Genomic DNA, 24505 nt, shown 5'->3' on the forward strand with positions numbered 1-24505 from the left:
ATAATTAATTCTAGATATTGGTTCATTTGAGTATGTCACATTATTGTATTTTTTTTATAAGATATTTACATTGCATTATAATTTATACTTATAAGAATAAATTATATATATATATATATTAAAAGTTAAGTAATCAAACTTAATATGAGAAAGAGTCGTCTTATAATTATTAGAATTGGTTAATTTATTTCATTACGAGATTATGAGTTTGTCTAATTCTTTATTTATTAGAATTGGTTAATTTATTATTAAGAGATTATGAGTTTGTCTAATTCTTTATATACTGAAATTAATTTTATATAAATATATTAATAATTTTTATTTTAAATTGGATAAAAGTGTATCCTATAAACCTTATAAATATTATGGAGATGTTGATTAGATCAATATAAGAATTTTAATAATCATATTATCAATCATTTTATATTTTATGAATGATATAAGTCGGTGTCTAAGTTGGGGAGTGGCTATCTTATAAACATCTAACTTTGAATTTTGTCGATTATATCTTTGAGCATGACAAATGATGGATTTTCACTTTCTTTTTAATAAATTAATAATGTTTTTCAAAATATTGATAAACTCCTCGTATTCTATCTTGTTTTTTCATTCAACAAACTATGATTTTGTTCTTTTAAAGTTGTCTTAGCAAGAACACAAATAGATAAAGATGGTGTTCTCTTTAAAATAAAGTTCATGCACTTGGCTAGATTTGTTGTCATATGTACATATATTTGTCCCTTCATATGCCTAAGTCAACTTTTCTAAAGGTATTTTATCTTATATAGGAAACTACTCATCATAATTCTAATCTCATTATCGTTTACTTAGCTTGGAAAGTGGGTTGTTTCATTTCGTAACCTATGGCAATGTAATGAATAAAGTTATATAAATAAATTGTGACTCATTCAATATTAAGCAATGGAAGTTAAGGAATAAATATACTCATGTTTTTTAGTTGTTTCTTCAACTCATAATTTTTTTTTATGATTGATGCAATAGTATGTTGAGACAATATCATCTCATTCCCAAACCAACTTAGGGAGATTTTGATGATGATAACAATATGATTGTTCCTTTGTGAGTTATCATACATATATTTGGTTGAGATGTGATGTATGCTTACAACAATTGAAAGAATTATATTAAGAATCATATTGTAACTTACTCTATTTCACTTTCACTAATTTTAAAAGCTAAAGAAAATGTGTTTCGATTTTCATCTAAACCAGTTATAGTTAACAAAATTGTTATGATATTTTCGAATAAAAATGCCCTGTCAACTTGTACTATTAGTTTGAAATAGTTGAAATCATCAATGCATGGCTTGAGATTGTAAATACATGTTCCAAAATGTACGAGAAGGTGTCTTGAACATTGTTAACAATATAAAGACAAGTAACATGTTATACAATTGTGTCCAAAACATATTGTTGTATAATTTGCAGCTATCTACATTACATGATTTATCTCAGTCCCAAATTCTATTGCAGGTGTCTTTTGTCATCCCTGTACATATGTGTTTGGATTTGATGACCACAAATGTATAATTTTGGCCAATGGTCACACTATAAGTAACTTATTTTGAATTGAAACACATTTCTTTTGAAAGTTCAAATTGAATATTTTGGCATTATTAACTAAATGAATGAACTTGTTGGGTGGATGACATCAAAAAAATATCTTACTCCAAAATGAACTCCTCCTCAATTTATTTTCACTAACTTCGAGTTTTATTCCTTCATCCATTCCATTGTGATTTGTAAAATCAGAAAGCACTAGTGTGAAAATACCTTTGTTTTGTACAAACATGTAAATATATTATTATGTGCTTAAAAGGAACTAAAATGATTTTCAATGTTATATATTTAGATTCAAGTATGAGTCAAAGTCTCACATTAGATAGATATGAGAAAGTTGAGTACCACATATGTATGAAGACCCATAAACCAATTGTTTTAAGATTTTTGGTAAAGAATATTGTCAATCCCTTTTGTGGATTACGCTTAGGTCTCTTTGGGGTTGTAAGTTGACTTCTTAACAATTTTTTAAAATTTATTTTTATTTATCTAACATTTTCTATTTATTTCAATAATACGACAAACCACATACATACATTTCCTAAGCAACCCCAACCATAAAGTTATTATCGACATGTTGGGTCTTCTTCGTATGTTCCACAATTTCATCACCATTCATTTGGTTAGTCCAATATTTAACAACCTCCAATTTCTAAACTCTTCTGCAAAACAACGCTTGTCAACTATAATAAGGGTTAAATAATTTGCTATAACTGTTAGACAATTTTATTTTCAATAAAGCATTTTAAGAAAACGTTTCAAATAGAAAAGAAAATAACACATGTGCTTTTATACTGGTTCACTCAACCTTAGCTACATCTAGTCTTCATCAAGAACTCTTGAGAGGTTCCACTAATCTTATCCAAGATCACAACCGAGTACAAACAATTCCTGGTATACACCGAGTATTCTAACCACTCTTGGTCCCTTAGTCAATCCTGACTAGTCCAAGTTTAACCACTCTTGCTATCCAAGTATTCTAACCACTCCTAGTATCCCTTGTCAATCCTGACTAGTCCAAGTTTACCCACTATTAGTTTCTAAGTATTATAATCCCTTGTCAACCACTCATGGTTTCCCTAGCCAATCTTGACTAAAATGTTTAACTCAATAGAAGGATTTAATACAAACACATTTAATGTTTGATTACAAATACATATTTGAGTTACTCTTAATGAGAGGATCAATACAATACAATACAATACAATCTGTGAACTTATGAAGTTCTTTCTCTTAGATTGAAGAGCATTAGACGATATAAGCTTTAAGGTAGAGTAGAGCTAATGTTTAATGATCTTACTCGTGCATGATTTCTCTCTCTATCCTTTTCTTTTCTATTTTCACCTTCTTCGTATGAGCGTTAGACGCCATGAGCTTGAAGATAGGCCTTTGGAGAAGATATTCAATGATATCTTTCTTGTACTTTTCTCTGAATGAAAGCTTTTGACATTATGATCTTGAAGATAGAGCAACAAGGTAAGTATGCAATGATAACTCTCTTTTTCTTTCATTTTCTTATCTTTCGTTTTGCTCATCTCTCTTATTCTTCACATTCTCTCTTGCTCTTACTTTTGCACTCTTCCATTATCTTCTTCTCTTTCGTGAGACATCTTTGTATAAACTTTAACAAGAGATGACTCTTGGACATAGAGTGATTTTCATATAGTCTTCTTAGCCTTTTTAGGTAGCTTGATCAGACTCAGGTCTATGTTGTAGAGTAGCAGTGCTTTTTCACACCAATAGCTTGTATGATATTTATGAGTTAAAAGCATTAAGAAAACATTTTACGAATATCTTGTTATCTCTCAACGTCTTTTTGATTTTTGTGCAAAGCTTTGGAATGAAGCTTCGTGCTGTCATTTCCTACACAAAAGACAATGAGGCATGAAAGCATAAAGACACCTTTTCGTAAAATATTAATTGTTTTAACTGTTGATGATCATCAAACAGTTATATATTCAGAGAGCTCTTGCATATAACAACATCATTTAATTAAAACATCGTTTAATGACAAGTTGATGTATATGACATGTTTTTTAGATATTTGTTTAATAAAGATGTCTATGTAATGTTACACCGTTTATGTATGAGCAAGTTTATCGTTTAGGCGCTTTATGATTTGATTAGACATATGTCTTGAATTTCAAATGTTAATGTTTTAATGTTTTGGATAGATAATTATTTTAACATTACATTATTTGATGTTATCTTTTAGTATATTCAATCATCTATACGTTACTTTCTATAAATAATATTTCATTCAATATTATTTGATAAACTTTAAAATAAGAATTACTAAACAAAATAATTTCTTTGGATGATTTCATCTCAAGAATACATACATCACCGTCTCTCTTCCCAATTTTTTACCAACAAGTTTCCTATATATACAATATTTTTCCTTCTCAACTAGATATTTTTCTATGCACCAAATATGTTAGGACTTTGAAATTAATACGTTCATTTATATACAATTTCACATTAATTATGCACTGTTAACGGCCCATAATATTCTCACAAAGAACCAATAATTATCATTAGAATAATAAAAAAGATAAAGACAACACCAATTTCTCTATTATAATAATGTTATAGTTCAAATTTTATTTTATTTTTATTTTATTTTTTATTCTTATCTTTATTCTTACTTTTTTTACGATCAAAATTATAAAATAATTTTCTTCCACTATCCTACAAAATAATTTAATAAAAACAAATATAGCACTGCATACATCTAAAAAAATTAATTTTTCTTCTAATCAAATATCATGTTAACTGTAAACAAACCTTATTAACTTGAATGTTTTTAACACATGTTATTTTTCTAATAATTGCATAATTATTATTATTTCAGAAATTAAACTTTACATTTGTTATTGTTTTCAAAATTGTTAATTTGTTTCATAAGTCCGTTTAGATGTTATTAATAAAAATTTAATAATTTCTTATTCATCATAAATAATTATGATATATAAACAATGAATAATTATATTTTAATTTTCCATAACAAGGCAATTTTTTAAAAAGAGTAGTGAAAGATATACTTGATCACTACTAAAAAGTAGGGTGAGATGAATATAAAAGACGGGAAGGGAGTCTAAATCTTTCTAAATTAAGCTCAGAATTAAACAGTGAAACCTCGGGTCATAAAATCATTATAGAACAAAAATAATCATTATTGAAGAACAAAAATAAGCTAAGATAGCAAACAGTCTCAACATTCCATTTCTTTCTATTTGTCTACAGTTCAGAGCCCGTCTTATCCTCTTCATCCAAACTTACACCGTTCACTCCCACCAGCTCAGTGTCAAATATCAGTGTTGCACCACCTGCGAGTTATAACTCATGATGTATCATAACTAAACTCGCATGGCAATGTACTTAAAATATGATAAAACACACACACATCAACATAGAAAGAGATGTTGCCAAGAATCTGAAAACGAAAAATAATGTTTCTTTAGTTTGATTTAACTTAAAAAAAGTAAAAGGAAACAACGTTTTTGGGAAATAATTTTTTCGCAGGTTTCTTTAAGAAGTTTATTTCTATGAAAGATGAGAATCTAAAATATCCAAAATTGAAATAAAAACTTGAATGATAAAAATACAATTTCCTCTTTTTAAATAATTTAACATGTTAATAGATTAACATTTTAGGATAAACAACTCTTTTGATCTAAAAAAAAAACTTGTATAATACTTTTTTACTAACCAAATAAAATTTAATCACTCCAATAATCATAATTCTCAAAAATTATAATTCCAAGTATGAAAAAATTTCTCTGATACCTAACGTCCCTATATCTTTAAAGGAAAAGAATCAGAACTACTAAAGTACACCGGGGGATTAATCTGATCAAATATCTAGCTGTCAAACATGATTTTTACTAACTAGAAATGAACGCTGAGGATAGAACATTACTATCATTATCAACATGATAAATTACCTGGAATAGAGGGTTGGGAACCCTGATCTCCATAGCCCAGTCTTGATGGTATTTTCAGCTTCCTCTTCTCACCAAGACACATTCCCAATAATCCCTGGTCCCACCCTGCAGAGAGACGAAGTGACATGAAATCCTCTCTATCTTGAAAGATTTCCCATCAATCATAAACCAGTAATTTGTAATAAAATTGCGATGCATACAAGTATGATTATGTAAATACACCCGTGCATATTAATTAAGTAATAAAAGACTTATTCGAAACTATATCAGTATAAATTATAGCTCATAATTACATTTTTATGGTAATGCTGATAACAGAAGATACTAAAAAGAGCAGGGGGAGGACATGAAGATGATAAGGGAAACAATGATACTACAAGGTGACATTTTGCATATTGCATGCCTCATAAACGTCCAAATCCAGTGTTATACAATCAATCGGCAACAATTGATTGTACAAAGGTTCTCCTGTATTTCCAACTTCCAGGACTCATTACATTTCACAAATGTCATCTGGCATACAGTTTCTTTACAGTTTGCAGCATCTTTTCTTTCTCTCCTTTATTTTATCTACTCAATAACTTCCACTTTCAGTAAATAAGGAAACAAGCTCAGTAGCTAGTCGATAACCACTTTTATTGGTAATGAAACTATAAATTTAAAAACCTTAAATTGTTTGTGCACAACATACCTTTGATCACTTGACCAGCACCAAGCTCGAATTCAATGGGATTTTTTCTTTCGAAGCTAGAATCGAAAACAGTTCCATCAGTGAGTTTTCCCTGGAAACACATGCAAGGATACGATCAACAAAACTAAGAGAATACATTGATACCTCATCACATTAACAAATGAAATGAGATTTGAAAATAATAATTAGTTAGAGAATATGTAGCTTAAAATGCTTTCCTGTGGTGTATCATGTCGATCACCTAAAATAAAAACTCCATATAAACAAAAGCAACGACACACAAATAGCACACCATCGAAATTGATCAAGGTGATTTCCAGTTGTGATTATGTCATTGATGCCTTGCCCCCACTCATTTTCTTTCAATGGGTAGTCAGATTATTTCCCAGATTAAAAGGCGAGGTTCAGATTATGAATTAACAAAATAAACCACCAAGATAGACCAAGAACAATGTTACTTCAAGAAATGACATGGAAACTGCACAGAAAACAATTCAGGAAATTAACAATAAGGTAATATTATCCATCCCTGTTGAAAACCAGAATAAGGCACGTTCAACATGAAAGGGAAACTACAATCGCCTACAGATATTAAAGTACTATGAATTGCTCATTATACGTAATATAATACATTCAATTAGAGTTAATTTTATTGATGAATGGTGAGTGAATATTATGCACCAAATACTTATTGTTCAGATTTATTATATGTAACTTCATCAAAGACACTGGAGCCTTTTCCCTTTCAACAAACATTTTACTTAAAAAAGGTTTCACTAAACTGCACCATCCTCCAGCCTCACGACATAAACTTGAGAAATTACTTACCCGATAGTGTACTTTGACTTTATCACCTTTGTGTGCCTGAACTTCACATGTTGCTGGTTTATGCTGCAAAAAAGAGGCAGCGCATCAGTAGTATGCAAACACGCTGGCATAAACTCGGTTTCATCGAATGTACAATCAAAATAACCTTGCTAACAGATAATGACAAGCAACAACTTCAGTATCTCTGGGAATAAAATTTTTTGCATCATTCACAGGGGAAACCATGACGTATTCCCTGTTTTCAACCTCCACATTAAATTACCAGAAATTTTCATTTCCATCCTAACCAGTTACCAACAATTTGTCTATGCTATCTACCACAATGAACTTGAGAACAAGCAGCAGACAACATATATGTGTAAAGCCCTTGAATTGTCCGCCTTTGCAAGGCCGGCACTGTCCCCTATCACACTATACCACTACCTCATTCAAAGCCATAGCCAGATTCCAATCACTATTCATACTTTATTTTAAATCACCAACTCACAAACCGCCGAGCATACCACAACAATTTTCTTTTTCTTGTGAACAAAATAAGTACTATTTTACCTAATAGCCTAAAAGATAATCTATTTCTTTAACCATTCCAAATGCTCAAAACAATAACATTGACTATTTCAAACCCGCGTACAAGGCTTTTCCCGGCACTCGAACACACATAACATCAAGTTACACAAAACAATACATAAATGTTCAAGCACCCCTGATGCCATAAAATCATCAAGTACTAACATTTTTTAGACAAAAATAAATAAATAATAACCTTTCACTTTGCAGCTAAGCCAAGGAAACAACACTCGTCAGTTCCATTTCCTACAAAACTACCGATCATTCAATGTTGTCACACTCACCGGCGAATACACCCATCACATCCATTATAATCAAATTATCAACTCTAAAAACATACCAAAACAACGAATTCTAACAAAAAAAACACGCAAACTCCTTTTCCGCACAAACTATTCAAAACCTCTAGGATAAACTATAAAAAAATGCCATGGATCTTAACCAGAGTAACATTTGAAAGGCTACCTTAACGCCTATCTGCAACTCCGTCACATCACCCGTCTTCTTGGCACAAACTTAACCACAGAAATAAAAAAGAGAAGTCAGAACGATAAAGAAATTATCAGTGACAACGAGAAACCATAAGAATTGATGAATTGAAGCGGAACATTGGCGAGATCTAAGCAATTGCGGAACGAAGAGAAAAACGAGAGAAAGAGGAGATGGAGATTTGACCGTGGAAGGACGAAGAAGAGTAAGAGCAGAATTTCATACCTAATGCGGAAACGAAAAGGAAGAAGAGAAGAAGGGTAACGGCGTTCATGGAAGAAGGGAAACTCATTTTCTTTCTTTTTTTTTCCTTTGCTAAGTCAGTCGCTGATTTTGTTTCTCTCTGAATGGGAGACAAGAGGGCGAGTCGGTGTTGGTGTTATATAAGACTGTAATAACAGGACAAGTGAGAATTGTGGAAACTTTCGGGTTAGGGGAATTAACCCGCGTGATACGGACTCGGGTGAACTCAACATTCAAAATGGTTTATATTAGTATCTTATAATTGGGATTCTCTGTAAAAGAAAAATATATTATTGTAGCAATGTGATTTTTTTTTGTAAAATTTATTATGAGGATTTTATTTTTAAGCACTTTTTATTTTTATTTTTTTATTATGGCAATGTTTATTTTAATTAGGGACGGTGACTTGGCTTGTCAAAGGGTCGCGGTGGTAGAATTTAAAAAAAAAATTAGTTCTTTTTTATTTTGTTTATTTTTAAATTTTTAAATTTTTTATATATAAATAAATATTAAAATTATATTTATACTATAATATTTTCTAAACTTTTAATTGATTAATTATTTTTAATTAGATAAGTTAAAATAATTAAACTTAAATATTAAATTACTGTATTATAACTAATTGGATTTTAATTTGAAGGTGTTAATAATTTAAGTTATAATATTATTGTATATTTGCATCTTAAAATAAAATAAAAATTAATTTTTTAAATTATTTCTATTTTAATTTTTAATTAAAAAATATTAGTAATTAAGCTTGTCTGGCCTTTGTTCCACCAACTTAATGGATTAAGCATGTCAAAACATGGATTATCAAGTTAAATATTTCAACTCTGACTTGTTCCGTAATGCGGTCTAGCATATTAGCATGCTAATTATTACCCACTTTATTATTTTTAACTTTTATGTTTTTGCACATGTATTATTGTCGATTTTTTATTTATTTAGTATCTTTATATTATGACAATTAGATTTTTTTTCTATGATAAGTTTTGTTACTTTTTTTTCTCACTAACCTTGTTGTTTATCTTTGGTTTTACTTGAATTTTGTAGTGTGACATTTCATATTCCTCATTTTTGTCATCAAGAATGTCTACCTCATCTCCATAATCATGTTTCTTGTCATTCAAGTACTAATATTTAGATTACAAATAGGTTGTTGAATTGGTTCAACATCAATTACTCCATTTTCTTTCATGAATTTCACAAAACAACTTCTCACAAGTTTTTTTGTTTCTAAACATGTTCATAAACACATGTAACCAAATTCACCATGACACATAGCCAATGAAAATACATTGTGTTGACATTGCATCCAACTTAGATCTCGCACCCTTTAAAATGTGCAAAAATGAATATAAGTTAGACTCTCAGTTGTTCATACTTCATATTCCTTCCAGACCAAATTTTGTTTGGAACCTCATTATTCAAGGCAACAACTAGACTAATATTATAACATGCATTGCACGGTACAATGTCACACCCCAAAAATACTTAAACAACTTAACTTTAGTGAGCAACTTCACTCTCTTAATCAACGCCATATTCATCCTCTCCATTAAACCATTCAAATAAAAAGTCTTAGGAGAAGTCTTTCTATGTTAAATATCATGTTTCTTATAAAAAACATCAAAGAATCTATAATACTAATAACTCTTACTATTATAAATGCACTTAAACTTCTGCAGGACCACCTCTCAATCAAAGCATGAAATTGTTTGAACTTTCCAACACTTAGTCTTTTGTCTTTGAAGCATAAACCCATAACTTTATGAAACAATCATCATAAACAAAACACTAATGGATTTTATCTTTAATGGACCATAAAAATCTTAATACACCAATTTAAGCAACTCAATTTTCTCAAGAGAATGATGCTTCTTAAAAGGTAGATATGTTTGTCAACCATGAAATAAGAATATTCTTCAACCCAACATTTCTCATTCATGAAAGGATATATTTTTTGGGTAAGCAATCTATAAAAAAACATGTCAGAAACATAAGAAGAAAGGGTTTAGCTATGTGTAAAAACATTTCAATTTTTTTGCAAAGTTGTGTCTAATGGAGTGGTGATAAATGCAAGTTATGAACTTGGTAGACGATATGTAAGAAAATATTTGAAAAATCTTAGCTTTTTAATAGCTCTCATTCTTTTTTCAAGACATATTTAATGACATTCAATTTAAACAACCTACAAGAAAAGAAAGGATTTATGATGTAATTTTTATATTGATTCATTCCATTCTTGATCAACTTGGTCTAATTCCATTAGGAAAATGAATGTCATGAAGTTATAACAATTATTGTTTGGAACTTATTCACTCATAGCTAGATAACTCAAGTGTTATTTGAATACTCAACCACTTATGGCTAAAGAATTATAGTATTTTTTAAACGTAATCACTTTTATCTAAACAACTTAAGAATTATTTGGAACGCAATCACTCATAGTTAAGACTTGAATATTATTTAGAACACAACCACTCTTAAGTAAGAGATTTTACAAAGAAAGAGGTGATTAAAAAGATCGCACAATTTTTCTTACTAGACAAAGAATAATGTATTTTGACAAATAGAAGCTTAAAACACTGTTTGTAGTTTGTTAAATGAAAACAAATAGTGATTCTATGAAGCTTGAGGTATAAAAAACTGAACAACAAAATTAATAGTGTTTTTACACTTTTGATTGCTTGTTTTGCATGTTTCAACTTGAAAGAGTGCTTTATAGGTAGATTTGAGAAAAAAAAAGTCATTATACATTGAAAAACTTCACTTCAGGTTTTCACCAAGCTTATGTTTGTCCAAGCACCCATGTAGGGATACATTAAATGTAATTTATTCAACATTAAATGCATATATCTTTTTTATGCAATGTCCTATTAGTTAGAAGACTTATCAAACATAGGTATGATACACCAAATTAGAGTAAAGCACATAATTGTACATGGCGAATAGTCTTTCTAGAACTAATAAAGACATGTCAACATGTATATTGGACTATAACAACTTTAACATGTCTTTCAAGAGATATTTGATATTTATAAAAATTTTAGAAAATCTTCTTATTACACAAGCAAACATAAACACCCCTCACAAAATAAGTTTATAAAAAATTTAATAATGTGCAATGTTAACTAAACTATATTTGTATCGTCTTATCTAAACAATAAGAAAAAGGAGAAATAATGAAGTTTCAACTTTATCAATAAGAGAGTTTTAATTATTTGATAATGATAAACTACTTCTTCTTACTTTACAATTTTGCTTTCAATCTTTTTTGTTATTGAAATACTTTAATGATTATTGTAAAGACTAAGAAAATGACATTTTAGAAGTGATAATAGTTTAAAAATAGTAAAAATAAATTATTTTAATATTAAAAGGTTTTAATATAAATGGTTTTGTTTTGAAGAAGTTTCATTATTTTTAAAACACATCATCTCTCTAAAAACAATTTTTTTAGAGTTCTCTTATTTCTCTCTAAAGGTTCTTCACCTCTGCTCGTCTGATTGAAAAATCCAGACCGTAGGATTGATCCTTGAAGCAAGCTTTTAAATTTGAACCAATTAGTTTATCTATTCGTGTAAGTTGAGTTTCAACCATATGTCTGTTATCTGTTGCATGTGAACGTTCTTTAACTTGCATGTTTCTTTTTAGTCATTTATATGAGTCTCTGCTAATTAATGGTTCTAATGGTGAACCTTGTCATGTTCGTGTTGTTTCTATGTGTAGAAATGTCATCCTGTGAGCTTGAAGCAGTTTATGATTCCTTAAAGCAAGTTTATTTGTCTCTTAGGTAAGGGAGGCTAATTGCATTGTTTTTAAGTTATAAACATCATGAAATTTGTGATTTTTATGATTGAGTTGTATGATGAAGTTTGATCGGTTGAATTTGGTTGTTTTGGATGTTTGCCTTGGGGTTTATATTGATTGAGTTTGTGTTGATTGAGTAACTTAATATTTGATCAATTGAGCAAGTTGGTATGTGTCATAACATTAAAAATTGTTTTTGACCAATAAAATAGGTTACTTTTTCTCCAAATCATAGAAATCAGTCAGTTGATATCTGATACAACGTTTAGCGGTGATAATCTAGTGTTGATCGTTAGTTCATTGTGCAAGTTTGGAAGAATTTTTTTTATATACCATTGAGCGACATTCTTGTATCGTCGAGCACCATTCTTGTACTATTAATCCCCATAAAATATGAATACTTTAGTGTTGAGCAGTAGCAGGGCATCATTCAGTGTCATTTTCCAGTGCAGGTCTGGAGCAATTTTAGTTCCACGACATTGAGCGACATAAGGGTGTCGCTGAGCATGACTTTTTGCGAGAAACATGGCATTGAGCACCACCTTTTGCTAAAGGTTTGGCGCTAAGCGTTGGAACTGTTGCTGAGCACCACCTTTTACCAAAGGTTTGGATTGAGTGTAAGATTCTATGTTGGATTTGTTTCCCTATTTAGCTATTTGGGATCGATTAAAATGGACTTATGTATGATTACGAATATTATAGTGTTTTATTAAGATGATGATATTATTATGGATATGTGTGGTGATGATTGTTGAAGGAATTTCAAAGATAAATTCTTTATGGTTTTGTTAGTGTATGCATAGAGATATGAAGGTTCATACAGGAGGTATTATGAACTCTAATAACTATTCAAACTCAAATAGAGTAGAGTGAGTTATGTGGTGAAAGTCGCAAGAGATCCTAGTTACTGGACTCTTGATCCTATGTCAAAGACATGTATCCAAACAATTGAGTTTAGTGTCAATTATTTGTGTGAACATATGACTTGTATATTATATTTGTTTAATTTATAAATTGATATTTTATGATTAAATTAGGTCAACTCTTTTGCATATTAATTAATTTACCCTTTCTTTTGTGTTATTTTTTTAAAATAATTACTTTTACTAGAGTACATGAGGAAACACGAGTTTATTTATTTCATGACGGATATGTATTGTTATCATCTTGTTGTTAGGTTATTTTTCTTTCTTTCTTTTTGTTTGAACTCATGTTACTGTGATTATATATTAAAATAACTATAATAACAATTCTCTATATTTTTTGTTTTGAATATTGTTAAATATCTTATTTTATTAGTTATATGTTAGTGATACGATTATACTCCATCAATCTTTTTTATATTACCAAACTCTTCAAACTAATTTTCATTTCTAGTTCATTTTCTTTTTTATGATAGAATTATCATATTAGATAAAAAGAAGAAGATAATCATTCCTTTATAAAAAAAAAGTGATTTTATAATATTAATATTACACTCTAAAATTGAATTTTATTTTTTGTGCTATTTTTTATTTCAAATTTCTCATATAAAATCGGTGACGAATACTTTATTATTACTTTTTATTGTGGACAAATTGTGATTTCAATCATGACTTTTATTCGAATAAATATCACGTTAGAAGGGTACATGTTTGTGTGGCTCCTAATTGTAGTGATAGCTTTTGGCAAACTTGAAGGAATAAAGAGATTGGACCAAAATCATATGATTGGTATTAGTTCCATAAAGCTTCCAAATATAGGTAATGTTGACTTGGTTTGGTCTAGCCCTAAAATCAAATGGTGAAGATAACATTTTTCATGAGTTAATGAGATTGACTCTTTTAACAACATTCAATAAATTTATCTAGTTGATTTACTTAGTTCTGTTAAATTTATCTAGTTGACTTACTTAGTTCGGTTATGAATACCTGATGTAATATATTTTTATTAACCCTTTGCCTATTTTTATTATACATATATTTTCATTTTTTAAAATATTAGATATGTTTACATGTTTAAAATTTTTATAGAATAATAAAATTATAGAATAATAATCCTCCATCCATAAAATCACAAACTAAACATATTATCGTAATAATGTATCTATCACTAGTTCACCATTAAAGATAAGTGTAGGTTCATCATTAAAGATAAGTGTAGGTTTTATCTCTTATGAGCTGATATTATAAGGTTGAAGTAAAGTTAAATATTTCTATATGATTTTAATACACATAAATAAAGTTAAATATATTATCTTTATATGACGATCACACAATTTTGATCGTCTCATCTAAGCGACCACCATGTTGTTAACGACGTCTTCATTATAACTTTTACGTGCTTTCGACACTTTTTGAAGTTGTGGATATGCTTTTAACGTCTCATTTCTTCTTGGGCAGCAATTTAGAGTATTGAGGTTGCTCTTTTTCTTCTTTCAAGTTCGTCGTATGTGGTCGCATGTCCCGTCTCCTTTCAAGCAGCTATTCAGAGCATCGAAGTTGCCCTTTTTTCCTTTTCCAGGTGCTTTGATTGGTTAATCTTGGATGTTTAAGGTTTTTCTCACCTGTTCAACCATGACTTTTTCCACTGCTATCTCTTTTGATATCCCTTTTGTCACTATTGCGTTTGACCCGTCCATATATGTTTTTTCTCCTGTGGCAAAGATGATTTTGTTAGTTTATTATAGTTGTAATGACTCTTCAACAATGACCTCTTTATCCATTGGATGTGAATAATGTATTTCTAAACGACGATTTGTAAGAAGAGATTTATATGGAGCAACCTTCTAGATTTGTGGGGAGTCTTCTAGGTTGGTATTTTATCTTCTATGTCATCTTCGCAAATCATTAATAATTTGGTGTCACTCGAGTGTAGAAGCAAATATTTTCACTAAGTCTTTATTGATTATATTAGTAAGAAACTTAACCCACATGATTTGCATGCACCAACTTGAGAGAATGCTAGATATATTATCTTTATCTTTAATAATAACATATCAATCATGTGTTGTACTTTAATAATAACATCAAATAATTAATCTAGCAATTACAATTCTAAGAAACATCTAAACATTAAACACCAGTTACCAAACAATAATACTCAAGTCTCAACACCCCTTTTTCCCTGATTACTACATTTTTCTCAAGTATTACAATCTTCATGTTCTTTAAATTTTCTCCTTCGTGAAATATTATAAGATTCAATGAGACATGTTATGATATTAGACCTTGTCATAAATCCTTTAAATTATAAATATTATTCCTCAAGTTCTTCTCATATATGTTTTAGGAGATAATCCTCTATCATACTCTCCTTCTTAAAGAGAATTTGTTGTTAAATTCGTACAACTTGGAGATTTTTTATCATTATATGGAATCTTCAAATTTAAATTATATTTTAGTTTAAATTACTTTTATAATACTATAATGATTTTAAGAATGAAATATTTTAATGACATATATTTGAGCACTTTTGGTAAAAGTTTGTAATGTCTTTTGTTATAATTAAAGTGTTTGAACGAATGTTATAAATAAATGTTGTTAACACAAAAATATAAGAACATCAAATGATGGCATAAAATGTCATGCGCACAACTTTCTAATTACTATGACAAATTATTATATTTTGGATATTAAAAATAATACAAGCAAAATAAAGAAGTAAAATCACACAATAAGAAGGAAGTTAAAACCTTTACCATATAATTGCCAAATTGAAGATGGAATTAAACTCGACAAAAAAAACTGAAAAAATGAAGGTTTAAAATAAAAAAAATAGTTACAAATAAATAAAGAAAGTTTCGTATCTTCACAAAATAATAGTCATCAACAGAAAAGGTTAAAACCCTTCTAAAAAAATCTCCACGATATAAATAAGATACTAAATATAATTATGAACATTTTAAAAAAAGAGTGCAAGGAATCTATATGCAAAGGTGTAAAAAAATCTTGCAAATTTGCAGAGGTAACAAACTGCAAACTGAAATAAAAACCTTTACACAATAATTGTTTTTTAGTGCATGTTATAATTTTTTCTCATATTAATTATTATTTTTAAATAAATAATTTAATTATTTTAGTATTGTATTACAATTATATAATAGAAGGATGATAACTACAAAGATAGTAGAAGATGGAATACTTATAATATTTATTTATTTATTTTCAAACAAATTTATGTCTATTGCATCCATTAGTTTGTAAAGGTATAATGTAGACTTTGATGGTTATAAAATGGTAGTTTATCTTTGGAATTTGGAAGCTTAAACAAAAAAGTTGTTACTTATGTTTTCCATTAAAAACCTTTTAGTTTTCGAGTATCGCATATTTAATTTCTGTACCAACTTAATGTATGTTTATTAGATTATGCATATTAATAAGTGAAATTCATTGAGATATTTAACTTTAACATCTAAGTTATGTTAACATCTAAACCCATCAATTGTTCATTCATTTTCTAATTTTTTGTTTTCTTTTATCTTTATTTTTTCTTTTAATATATATATATATATATATATATATATATATATATATATATATTAATTAGGAGAGGTGAGAAATGTACATTTTATACTTTACTTTCCACTCATACTTTTAACAAATATTATATATATTAATGAAAGAGGGAGACCGTTATAAACGTAAAGACACACATTAACACAAAATGTTATTTCTTCTAAAAGAAATAAATAAAATACATCTAATTAATTACTAAGAGAAAGACATATGATTATTAATAATATAAATAATTAACCTTAGTTGTTAATAATAACATCAAATAAATATCAATCAAATAATAGCAAATAAAGAATCAGTCCTTTTAGTTACTCTTTAAGTAACTAAATCCCTTCTCATTTAATATATTAATTTTTATTTTAAAACCTTTTAAATTTCTCAAAGGGAGTCTACATATAATATTAATATGCATAGCATAGGTTATTTATAAAGCAGTTATCTTTAATTTCAACGAGGGTAGAAGTGGCAAAGACCAAAACTTGGTGGGAAAGGAACGACGAGACAGTTACAAATTCAAAAGTTCGAAACAAAAACACTGAGCGAGGATTCCAATTTCCAAACCGCAACTCCACCCACTACTCTCATTTCTCGTCACGTCTTTTATCCTTATCTTCCCCAAAGATTCTTGGAATCTCCCAACCCTATTTTTCTCCCTCTTCTCCCTTTTCTTTTTCTCCAAGGCCTCCCTCTTCTGAATTCTGTTTCTTTCAGTGTCGTATCTTTCGATGGAACCTAACGGGATTGGCGAACTCAAGGTACCGTTGTTGCAGCCTCCGGAGGCTGCCGCTGCCGCCGTTAGGACAGTCATGTTTCAACTGAGCGACATCAAGTGTGCTTCGTGCGTAAATTCCGTCGAGGCCGTTGTTGGGGGCCTTAACGGCGTGAAAAGCGTCGCCGTTTCGCCGCTTGATGGCCGCGCTGCCATCAAGTTTGACCCCAAGTTGGTTACTGTAAGTCGGACTCAGGTCTTTTTCTGCTTTGTTATCTTGTAAATGATCAGTTTAGTCCTAGAAGAATGAAAATTCTAATTTAGTTTTTTGAATACGTGAAAAGTTCAAATTTTCTGTTATATTATAACTTAATGAGAAAATAAACTTGAATTATTACTGAGGTCAAACTCTAATCGGGAAAGAGAACAACACTAAAACACCCACTAGGAAATCCATCAATGTTTTCTCCATGTTATTGGCTTTGAAGGACTAATTTGTATAAGTGAGAACTTTTAGTGGCTAAATTGGCTTTTGTTATAACTTACCGAGATGAATTTGTTGTTAAATCTTTGGTGATAATATTTATACTGATCAAATGCTGGTGATATGTTTTTTTTTAATGTTAAAATATTGTAGGTGAAACAAATAAAAGAAGGCATAGAGGAGAGTGGGTTTGGAGTTGGTGAGCTTCATGAACAGGACATTGCAGTGTGCCGGGTGCAGATTAAAGGAATGGCATGCACAAGCTGCTCTGAGTCTGTTGAGAACGCCCTTCAAATGGTTGAAGGGGTGAAAAAAGCAATAGTTGGTCTTGCTTTGGAGGAGGCAAAAGTGCACTTTGATCCTAATCTAACAGATGTTGACAAGATAATTGAGACCATAGAGGATACAGGTTTTGGAGCTGATCTTATTAGCTCTGGGAATGATGCAAACAAAGTGTTTCTAAAGCTGGAAGGTGTTGATTCCGTAGAAGATGTAAATTTATTAATGTCTTCTCTTGAGTTAGCTGCGGGGGTGAACCATGTCGAGATGGATTTGTCAGAACATAAAGTTACAGTTAGCTATGATCCGGATGTTACAGGTCCAAGGTCTCTCATTCACCGTGTTCAGGAAGCTAGCTGTGGCCCCAAGAAGTATCAAGCAACCTTATACTCTCCTTCGACGCAAAGAGGAAGGGATAAGGTGAACGAAATCCGTATGTATAGGGACCAATTTTTGTTTAGCTGCTTATTTTCTGTTCCCGTGTTTGTATTTGCCATGGTGCTGCCCATGTTTCCTCCTTATGGAAACTGGTTAAACTACAGGATCCACAACATGCTTACTCTTGGGCTGTTTTTAAGATGGATTCTCTGCACGCCTGTCCAGTTCATAATTGGCAAAAGGTATTATAACCATGAAGAACTATTTATCCTAGTTTCTTTTTTTGTTACTGTTTCTCTTTATTCACCGAAATACAAGTTTATTGTATTGTTTTCAAGAAATTAGAGACTTTCATAGTAATTTACTGTGCCTATTACTAACAGGTTCTATGTTGGATCATATCACGCACTGAAGCGAAAATCTGCTAACATGGATGTGCTTGTTGCACTTGGCACCAATGCTGCTTATTTTTACTCTCTATATATTTTAATAAAAGCACTGACTTCGGATACATTTGAAGGACAAGATTTCTTTGAGACAAGTTCTATGTTGATATCCTTTATTCTATTAGGGAAGTATTTGGAAATTGTGGCTAAAGGGAAAACATCGGATGCTTTAGGAAAGCTCACTCAGCTTGTTCCTGATAAAGCTTATTTAGTAGCAATTGATAATGATGGAAATATAACCACCGAGACAGAAATTGACACTCAACTTATACAAAAAAATGACATAATTAAGATTGTTCCTGGGGCCAAAATTCCTGTTGATGGAATTGTTATAAAAGGGCAAAGCTACGCAAATGAAAGTATGATCACTGGGGAGGCAAGACCTGTTGATAAAAGCCCAGGAGACAAGGTATTATTCTTATATTATGACTCAATTGCTAGTAGTTTTTTAGGTGACAGATTATGACGGCAGATGCATTACAATAAATTAAGGTTGGATATTCAATATTGCACAAAGATGTTTGGAGTGAAAAAGAAACAGAAAATATTAGAAAAATATTATGTGGAAATCGGAAATTACAAAGCAAATGAAAATAATAACTGAAACTGCATTAAAAGTGAACTAATATAGTTTTGGAGAGTCAGTCTCACCTTAACCATGTCTCAATCCGGGCTTTAGGGCTGGGGCTTTTAAAAAGCCTCATATTAAGGGGAAAACAAAATAGGACTTAGTTTTAGAGAAATCCGGTTCAAGGAACTAGTAGTTCGAATGACAGCTTTACATGGTGGGGTGGTAAGAGTATTTTAATTTGATTTTAATTTTGTTTAATATGCTGGACAGGTCATCAGTGGAACCATCAATGAAAATGGATGCTTGCTTGTTAAGGCCACACATGTTGGATCAGACACTGCACTTTCTCAAATAGTTCAACTCGTTGAAGCTGCTCAACTTGCCAAAGCACCAGTTCAAAAACTTGCTGACAATATTTCAAGGGTTTTTGTTCCAATAGTAAGTGTTCTCCTCAACTGTGTGTTACTAGTTTTTTTTTTCTTTCCTTAAAAATCGTTTCATCTACGTGTAGTGACTTAATGTAATACCACCGGAAACACACGCTCTCTGCGCCTGTATGACTACATTTTTATTAAGTTTAATTTCTTTTTAATTTATTAAACTTAATTTGATAATTTTATAATATTTTATTATTATGCATTTGCATAATACAATATGCAAATTGCTAAAATTTAACAATAGTGTATATAATTGTTAAAATTTAACAATAGTGTATATAATTGTTAAAATTTAATTTGTAACCACTATACAGTTTTTCTGGAAAAAAAAACAACTTTGTGATTATTCTTGGACATCTCACATTAATCAGAGATATAACCAAATTATAATTATAGATAAGTGTAGACTTTATCTCTGATGAGCTGATATTGGAAGGTTGAAGTTAAGTTAAAGTACATTTTGTAGGAATTAGGTATATTATTAGCATATATATATATATATATATATATATATATATATATATATATATATATATATATATATATACTTTTTTTTTATTAAAGTTCAAATTTAAAACAGTTAATTTATTTTTGACAGGGCTTATACAATTATGAAATAAATAAGTGTAAAAAATGTCTTCAAAAAATGTACACCAAAATTTAGCATTGCCTTTATATATAGTTATAGAATAGATATATGCTGATTGTTGAGAATAAACAAATTCACTTAATAAACATGTTTTTGGTGGGCATTCTCTTGCCTGGGTGATCTGGAAAGGGGTCACTTATATTTTTGTAGCGTTTCTATCCTTTCCTGTTCTATGTAGACGCATTACAAAATAGTGGAATATGCCATCAGTTATCTAATACTTTTGTTGTTTCACCTTTATGTTTATATGCTGATATTGTATGACTAAAGGACGGGATGATAAAGACAGTGCATTATTTAAACCTTGCTTGATGTCAGCATTGCAACATTATTTTATAATTTCATTCTTGGGAAGCTGCTTAGTTTGTGGTTGCATCCTTAGGTGGTTGTTGCGGCACTAATAACTTGGCTTGGATGGTTCATTCCTGGGAAAGCTGGTATTTTCCCTAAACATTGGATACCAACAGAAATGGATGCATTCGAGCTTGCTTTACAGTTTGCTATTTCTGTGTTGGTTGTTGCTTGCCCATGTGCTCTGGGACTTGCAACACCAACAGCAGTCATGGTTGCTTCAGGCATGGGTGCTTCTCAAGGTGTGCTCATAAAGGGTGGAAATGCACTGGAAAAGGCACACAAGGTAATGCTATTTCTTTTCCCTGTTACTTCATATCACATTGTAGTATGTAGTAAAACAAAAAAAAGAACTATTTCCCTTGTTTCAACATTCATAATTTTCTTTTTTATGGATGATGCTGGTCTTTCCATTTTTCCTTGTCCAAATTCTTATACTATGATAAATAAACTGCATATATATGAAGCGGGGCAAAAGAATTTGTCAATGCTTATATATTGTTTTCTTGCTGGATGTTGCTAAATGACAATATCTTCTTTCTCAGAATTTTATACGTAGATTGTGCAGTCACAAAATCAAGACTGCACTAAATCATCAAGGTCAATGCCGTATGTGTGTGTGTGTAGGATAGGGGTGTATCGAGTTTTAGGAGTCTTTAAAGGAGAATGAGAGAAATAAATTTGGCATATAACCATCTATGAATGGTTGGGATTAAAAGTTGTTTAACATGACATCTTACACAAGTCAAATGATTTTATCCTTTAATTTTAAACTTTAATGATTTGATCCATTGGTCAAAATTCACTCTCTCATGATGACATGTACGCACACACTCTCTCTCTTTCTCTCTCTCTCACACACACACATATTCCAAGACCAAACTGTTTCATTTTTCATTGCATCTGTGACCTTCATGTTATGCATAATTTTATGAGAATTTTTTTGTTTAAATCTCATTTTAACTGTCCCCAATGCAGGTAACTGTTATTGTGTTTGATAAGACTGGTACTTTAACAGTTGGGAAGCCAGAGGTAGTTAGCGCAGTTCTGTTTTCTGAGTTTTCTATGGAAGAGTTATGTGACATGACAATTGCTGTGGAGGTATTTTTCTATGTTGAATACTGCAGTTATTTGGATATCTGAATATTTGATGTAATTTTGTTATTGGTAACATTTTGGGAGCCTATGATGGAAAGATATTAATATAAGAGAGATTGAATCTAATTTTATAAAACGAAATTGGTTGTCTTGTAATAGAAAAAGAATGTTATCTAAGGTTGGTTTCAAGTGGTTTGTTTTATAATAGATTTCAAATTTGAAAAACACAAGGCAAAGCATTTTATCTTCATCTATAGCATGTTTGTGTGCAAAATTTATTTTGGCACTTTCTTGTAGAGAAAATAAAAATTGTTTCTTTCTGTGTTGATTTCAAACGGTTTATTTTAAAATATATATCAAATAAATTTGAAAAACACAGGACAACAACTTGCTATCTTCATTTGTAGCATGTTCGGTTACAAATTTCTCGAGGGAAATAATATTTTTTTTCTAATAACTTTATGAAGTTAGCAAAAAAAACTATTATTTCCTGAAAAGAAAGTGAACCAAACATATATACCATAAATTTGGCGAGAAAAAATCAATTTGGTGTGTACTACCTCCATTGGATTTGGTATTTAAAATTCACAGTTTGTTGATTGAAGATTATAATTATAAAGGAGAACAGATTTAAATGAGAGTGAAGTTTTTATAATTCAGACATATCTTAATGTATGCAAACTTTTAGGCAAGCAGTGAGCACCCGATAGCAAAAGCTGTTGTGGTACACGCGAAGAGGCTGCGCAAGAAGTTTGGTTCTTCCACGGTGGAAATTTTGGATGTGGATGATTTTGAGGTACACATGGGAGCTGGTGTAAGTGGAAAAGTTGGTGACAGAACGGTTGTAGTTGGAAACAAGAGACTCATGCATGCTTGTAATATTCTAATAGGTTCTCAGGTTGAGAAGTACATCTCTGAAAATGAAAGTCTGGCTAGAACTTGCATTTTAGTTTCAATTGATGGAAAGATTGCTGGTGCATTCTGTGTAACTGATCCTGTAAAGCCAGAGGCTAGACGGGTTGTATCTTTCCTCCACTCCATGGGCATCTCAAGCATCATAGCGACTGGGGATAACCGTGCTACCGCAACTGCTATAGCAAATGAAGTAGGTATTGATGAGGTTTTTGCTGAGACAGATCCTGTTGGCAAAGCTAACAAGGTGAAAGACTTGCAGGTAAAGCTTGTAATCTTTTAAGCTTAAAGAAGATCATGGAGTCCAAATTCTCTACTGAGTTTTTTGGTGTTGTCCTCTACTCACGTTAAAATTACATTGATGTTGGTGCTTTAAAATCTTTTTAATATATTTTAAAACATCAAAATAAGTATTTGTGGGTAATTTTGAAGGCACAACAGAGGAACAACACAGAAAGACCCATCAGAGAATCCAAATTCAAGATCATGCTAAAAGCCACTCTATCAATTGGATCTACTTAACTAACGTAGTTGATACATTTTGCTTGTAGAATGATGTATGAAGGCTTGTTTGTTTCACTTCATACATTTTTTTGGGGGTTTAAAAAGCAATATTTTAGGGCAAGTTTGTACTGCTTGCAGTCAATTTATCATTCACAATTTTATTATTTTCAAACCAAGACCAAAACACTGAAAAAACTTCAGATGTCTTTTCATTGTCTTCTGTTCTGTTTAAATACCATGTTCAAGTGCCCCAGCAACTTCTTAGAAAACTGAGTTTTGTTCACTGAGAACAAACAAATTTGTCAAAACAGTCACTAACAAAGGTTAAACATTTTCTGAATTTTGAAACTTAATCTTGGTGCAGACGAAAGGAATGACTGTGGCAATGGTAGGTGATGGAATAAATGACTCACCAGCCCTGGTTGCTGCTGATGTTGGGATGGCAATTGGTGCTGGAACTGACATAGCCATAGAAGCAGCTGATATAGTTCTGGTCAAAAGCAGTTTGGAAGATGTGATCACAGCCATAGATTTATCCAGAAAGACCATGTCACGCATCCGACTGAACTACATTTGGGCTCTTGGTTACAACATTCTAGGCATGCCAATTGCTGCTGGAGTCTTGTACCCTTTTGCAGGAATCAGATTGCCCCCATGGCTTGCTGGTGCTTGCATGGCTGCTTCTTCTCTTAGTGTGGTTTCATCCTCTCTTCTGCTGCAGTTCTATAAAAAACCTCTGCATATAGAATCCCCTTGATAACAATATTTATGCCTCCAGTTTGATTAATCTCACATTTTGGCCATAAGACAGGTCAGATGTAACTTTTTCTGTTACCCCAGTTGATGCAATTCTTTTACTGCTAAAATTCTGTCAAAAAATGGGTCTGCCTGAAATTCAGAGTTTCATGGAAATAATTTATTTCATTGACCAACATCAATACCAAGTCATGTATCTGCAGTTTAGATCTTGAGGTTGTTGGAACAAGAGATTGGAAATGAATCAGGAATCTCTATTAACAGGTTCCATTGTTAA

General features: G+C 30.7%; 2 protein-coding genes across 2 annotated transcripts; one reads left to right on the forward strand and one right to left on the reverse strand.

The window, feature by feature from the left end:
• Positions 1-4672: 4672 nt before the first annotated feature.
• On the reverse strand, positions 4673-8487 carry LOC148190674 (FK506-binding protein 2-like). Its single transcript, XM_088102667.1, has 6 exons — positions 8328-8487; positions 8079-8128; positions 7047-7109; positions 6219-6309; positions 5528-5632; positions 4673-4909 (listed from the first exon to the last, which is right to left on the reverse strand). Exons 1-6 carry the CDS (start codon positions 8392-8394, stop codon positions 4821-4823), a joined length of 465 nt encoding a protein of 154 aa, XP_087958793.1. The 5' UTR covers positions 8395-8487; the 3' UTR covers positions 4673-4820.
• An 8714-nt stretch (positions 8488-17201) lies between these two features.
• LOC124826426 (copper-transporting ATPase HMA4-like) lies at positions 17202-24505 on the forward strand. Its single transcript, XM_047299252.2, has 8 exons — positions 17202-17604; positions 18001-18746; positions 18888-19359; positions 19792-19959; positions 20990-21244; positions 21937-22059; positions 22745-23230; positions 23837-24505. The coding sequence occupies exons 1-8, from the start codon at positions 17380-17382 to the stop codon at positions 24227-24229; spliced, it is 2868 nt and encodes a 955-aa protein (XP_047155208.1). The 5' UTR covers positions 17202-17379; the 3' UTR covers positions 24230-24505.

Source organism: Vigna umbellata, chromosome 11 (assembly GCF_029865625.1).
Source record: "Vigna umbellata cultivar VRB3 chromosome 11, Vumbellata_1.0, whole genome shotgun sequence".
Taxonomy (NCBI): Eukaryota; Viridiplantae; Streptophyta; class Magnoliopsida; order Fabales; family Fabaceae; genus Vigna; species Vigna umbellata.

What these genes read in the sequence shown, in the direction of transcription:
- LOC124826426 (XM_047299252.2), top strand. Translation starts at nt 17,380, where the DNA reads ATGGAACCTAACGGGATTGGCGAACTCAAGGTACCGTTGTTGCAGCCT. An exon ending in ATAAAAGCCCAGGAGACAAG is followed by an intron (nt 19,360 to 19,791) that starts GTATTATTCTTA and finishes TATGCTGGACAG; the next exon opens with GTCATCAGTGGAACCATCAA. An exon ending in ACATGACAATTGCTGTGGAG is followed by an intron (nt 22,060 to 22,744) that starts GTATTTTTCTAT and finishes GCAAACTTTTAG; the next exon opens with GCAAGCAGTGAGCACCCGAT.
- LOC148190674 (XM_088102667.1), bottom strand. Translation starts at nt 8,394, where the DNA reads ATGAGTTTCCCTTCTTCCATGAACGCCGTTACCCTTCTTCTCTTCTTC. An exon ending in CCTTTTCGTTTCCGCATTAG is followed by an intron (nt 8,129 to 8,327) that starts GTATGAAATTCT and finishes TCTGTGGTTAAG; the next exon opens with TTTGTGCCAAGAAGACGGGT. An exon ending in AGTTGCAGATAGGCGTTAAG is followed by an intron (nt 7,110 to 8,078) that starts GTAGCCTTTCAA and finishes TCTTTTTTGCAG; the next exon opens with CATAAACCAGCAACATGTGA.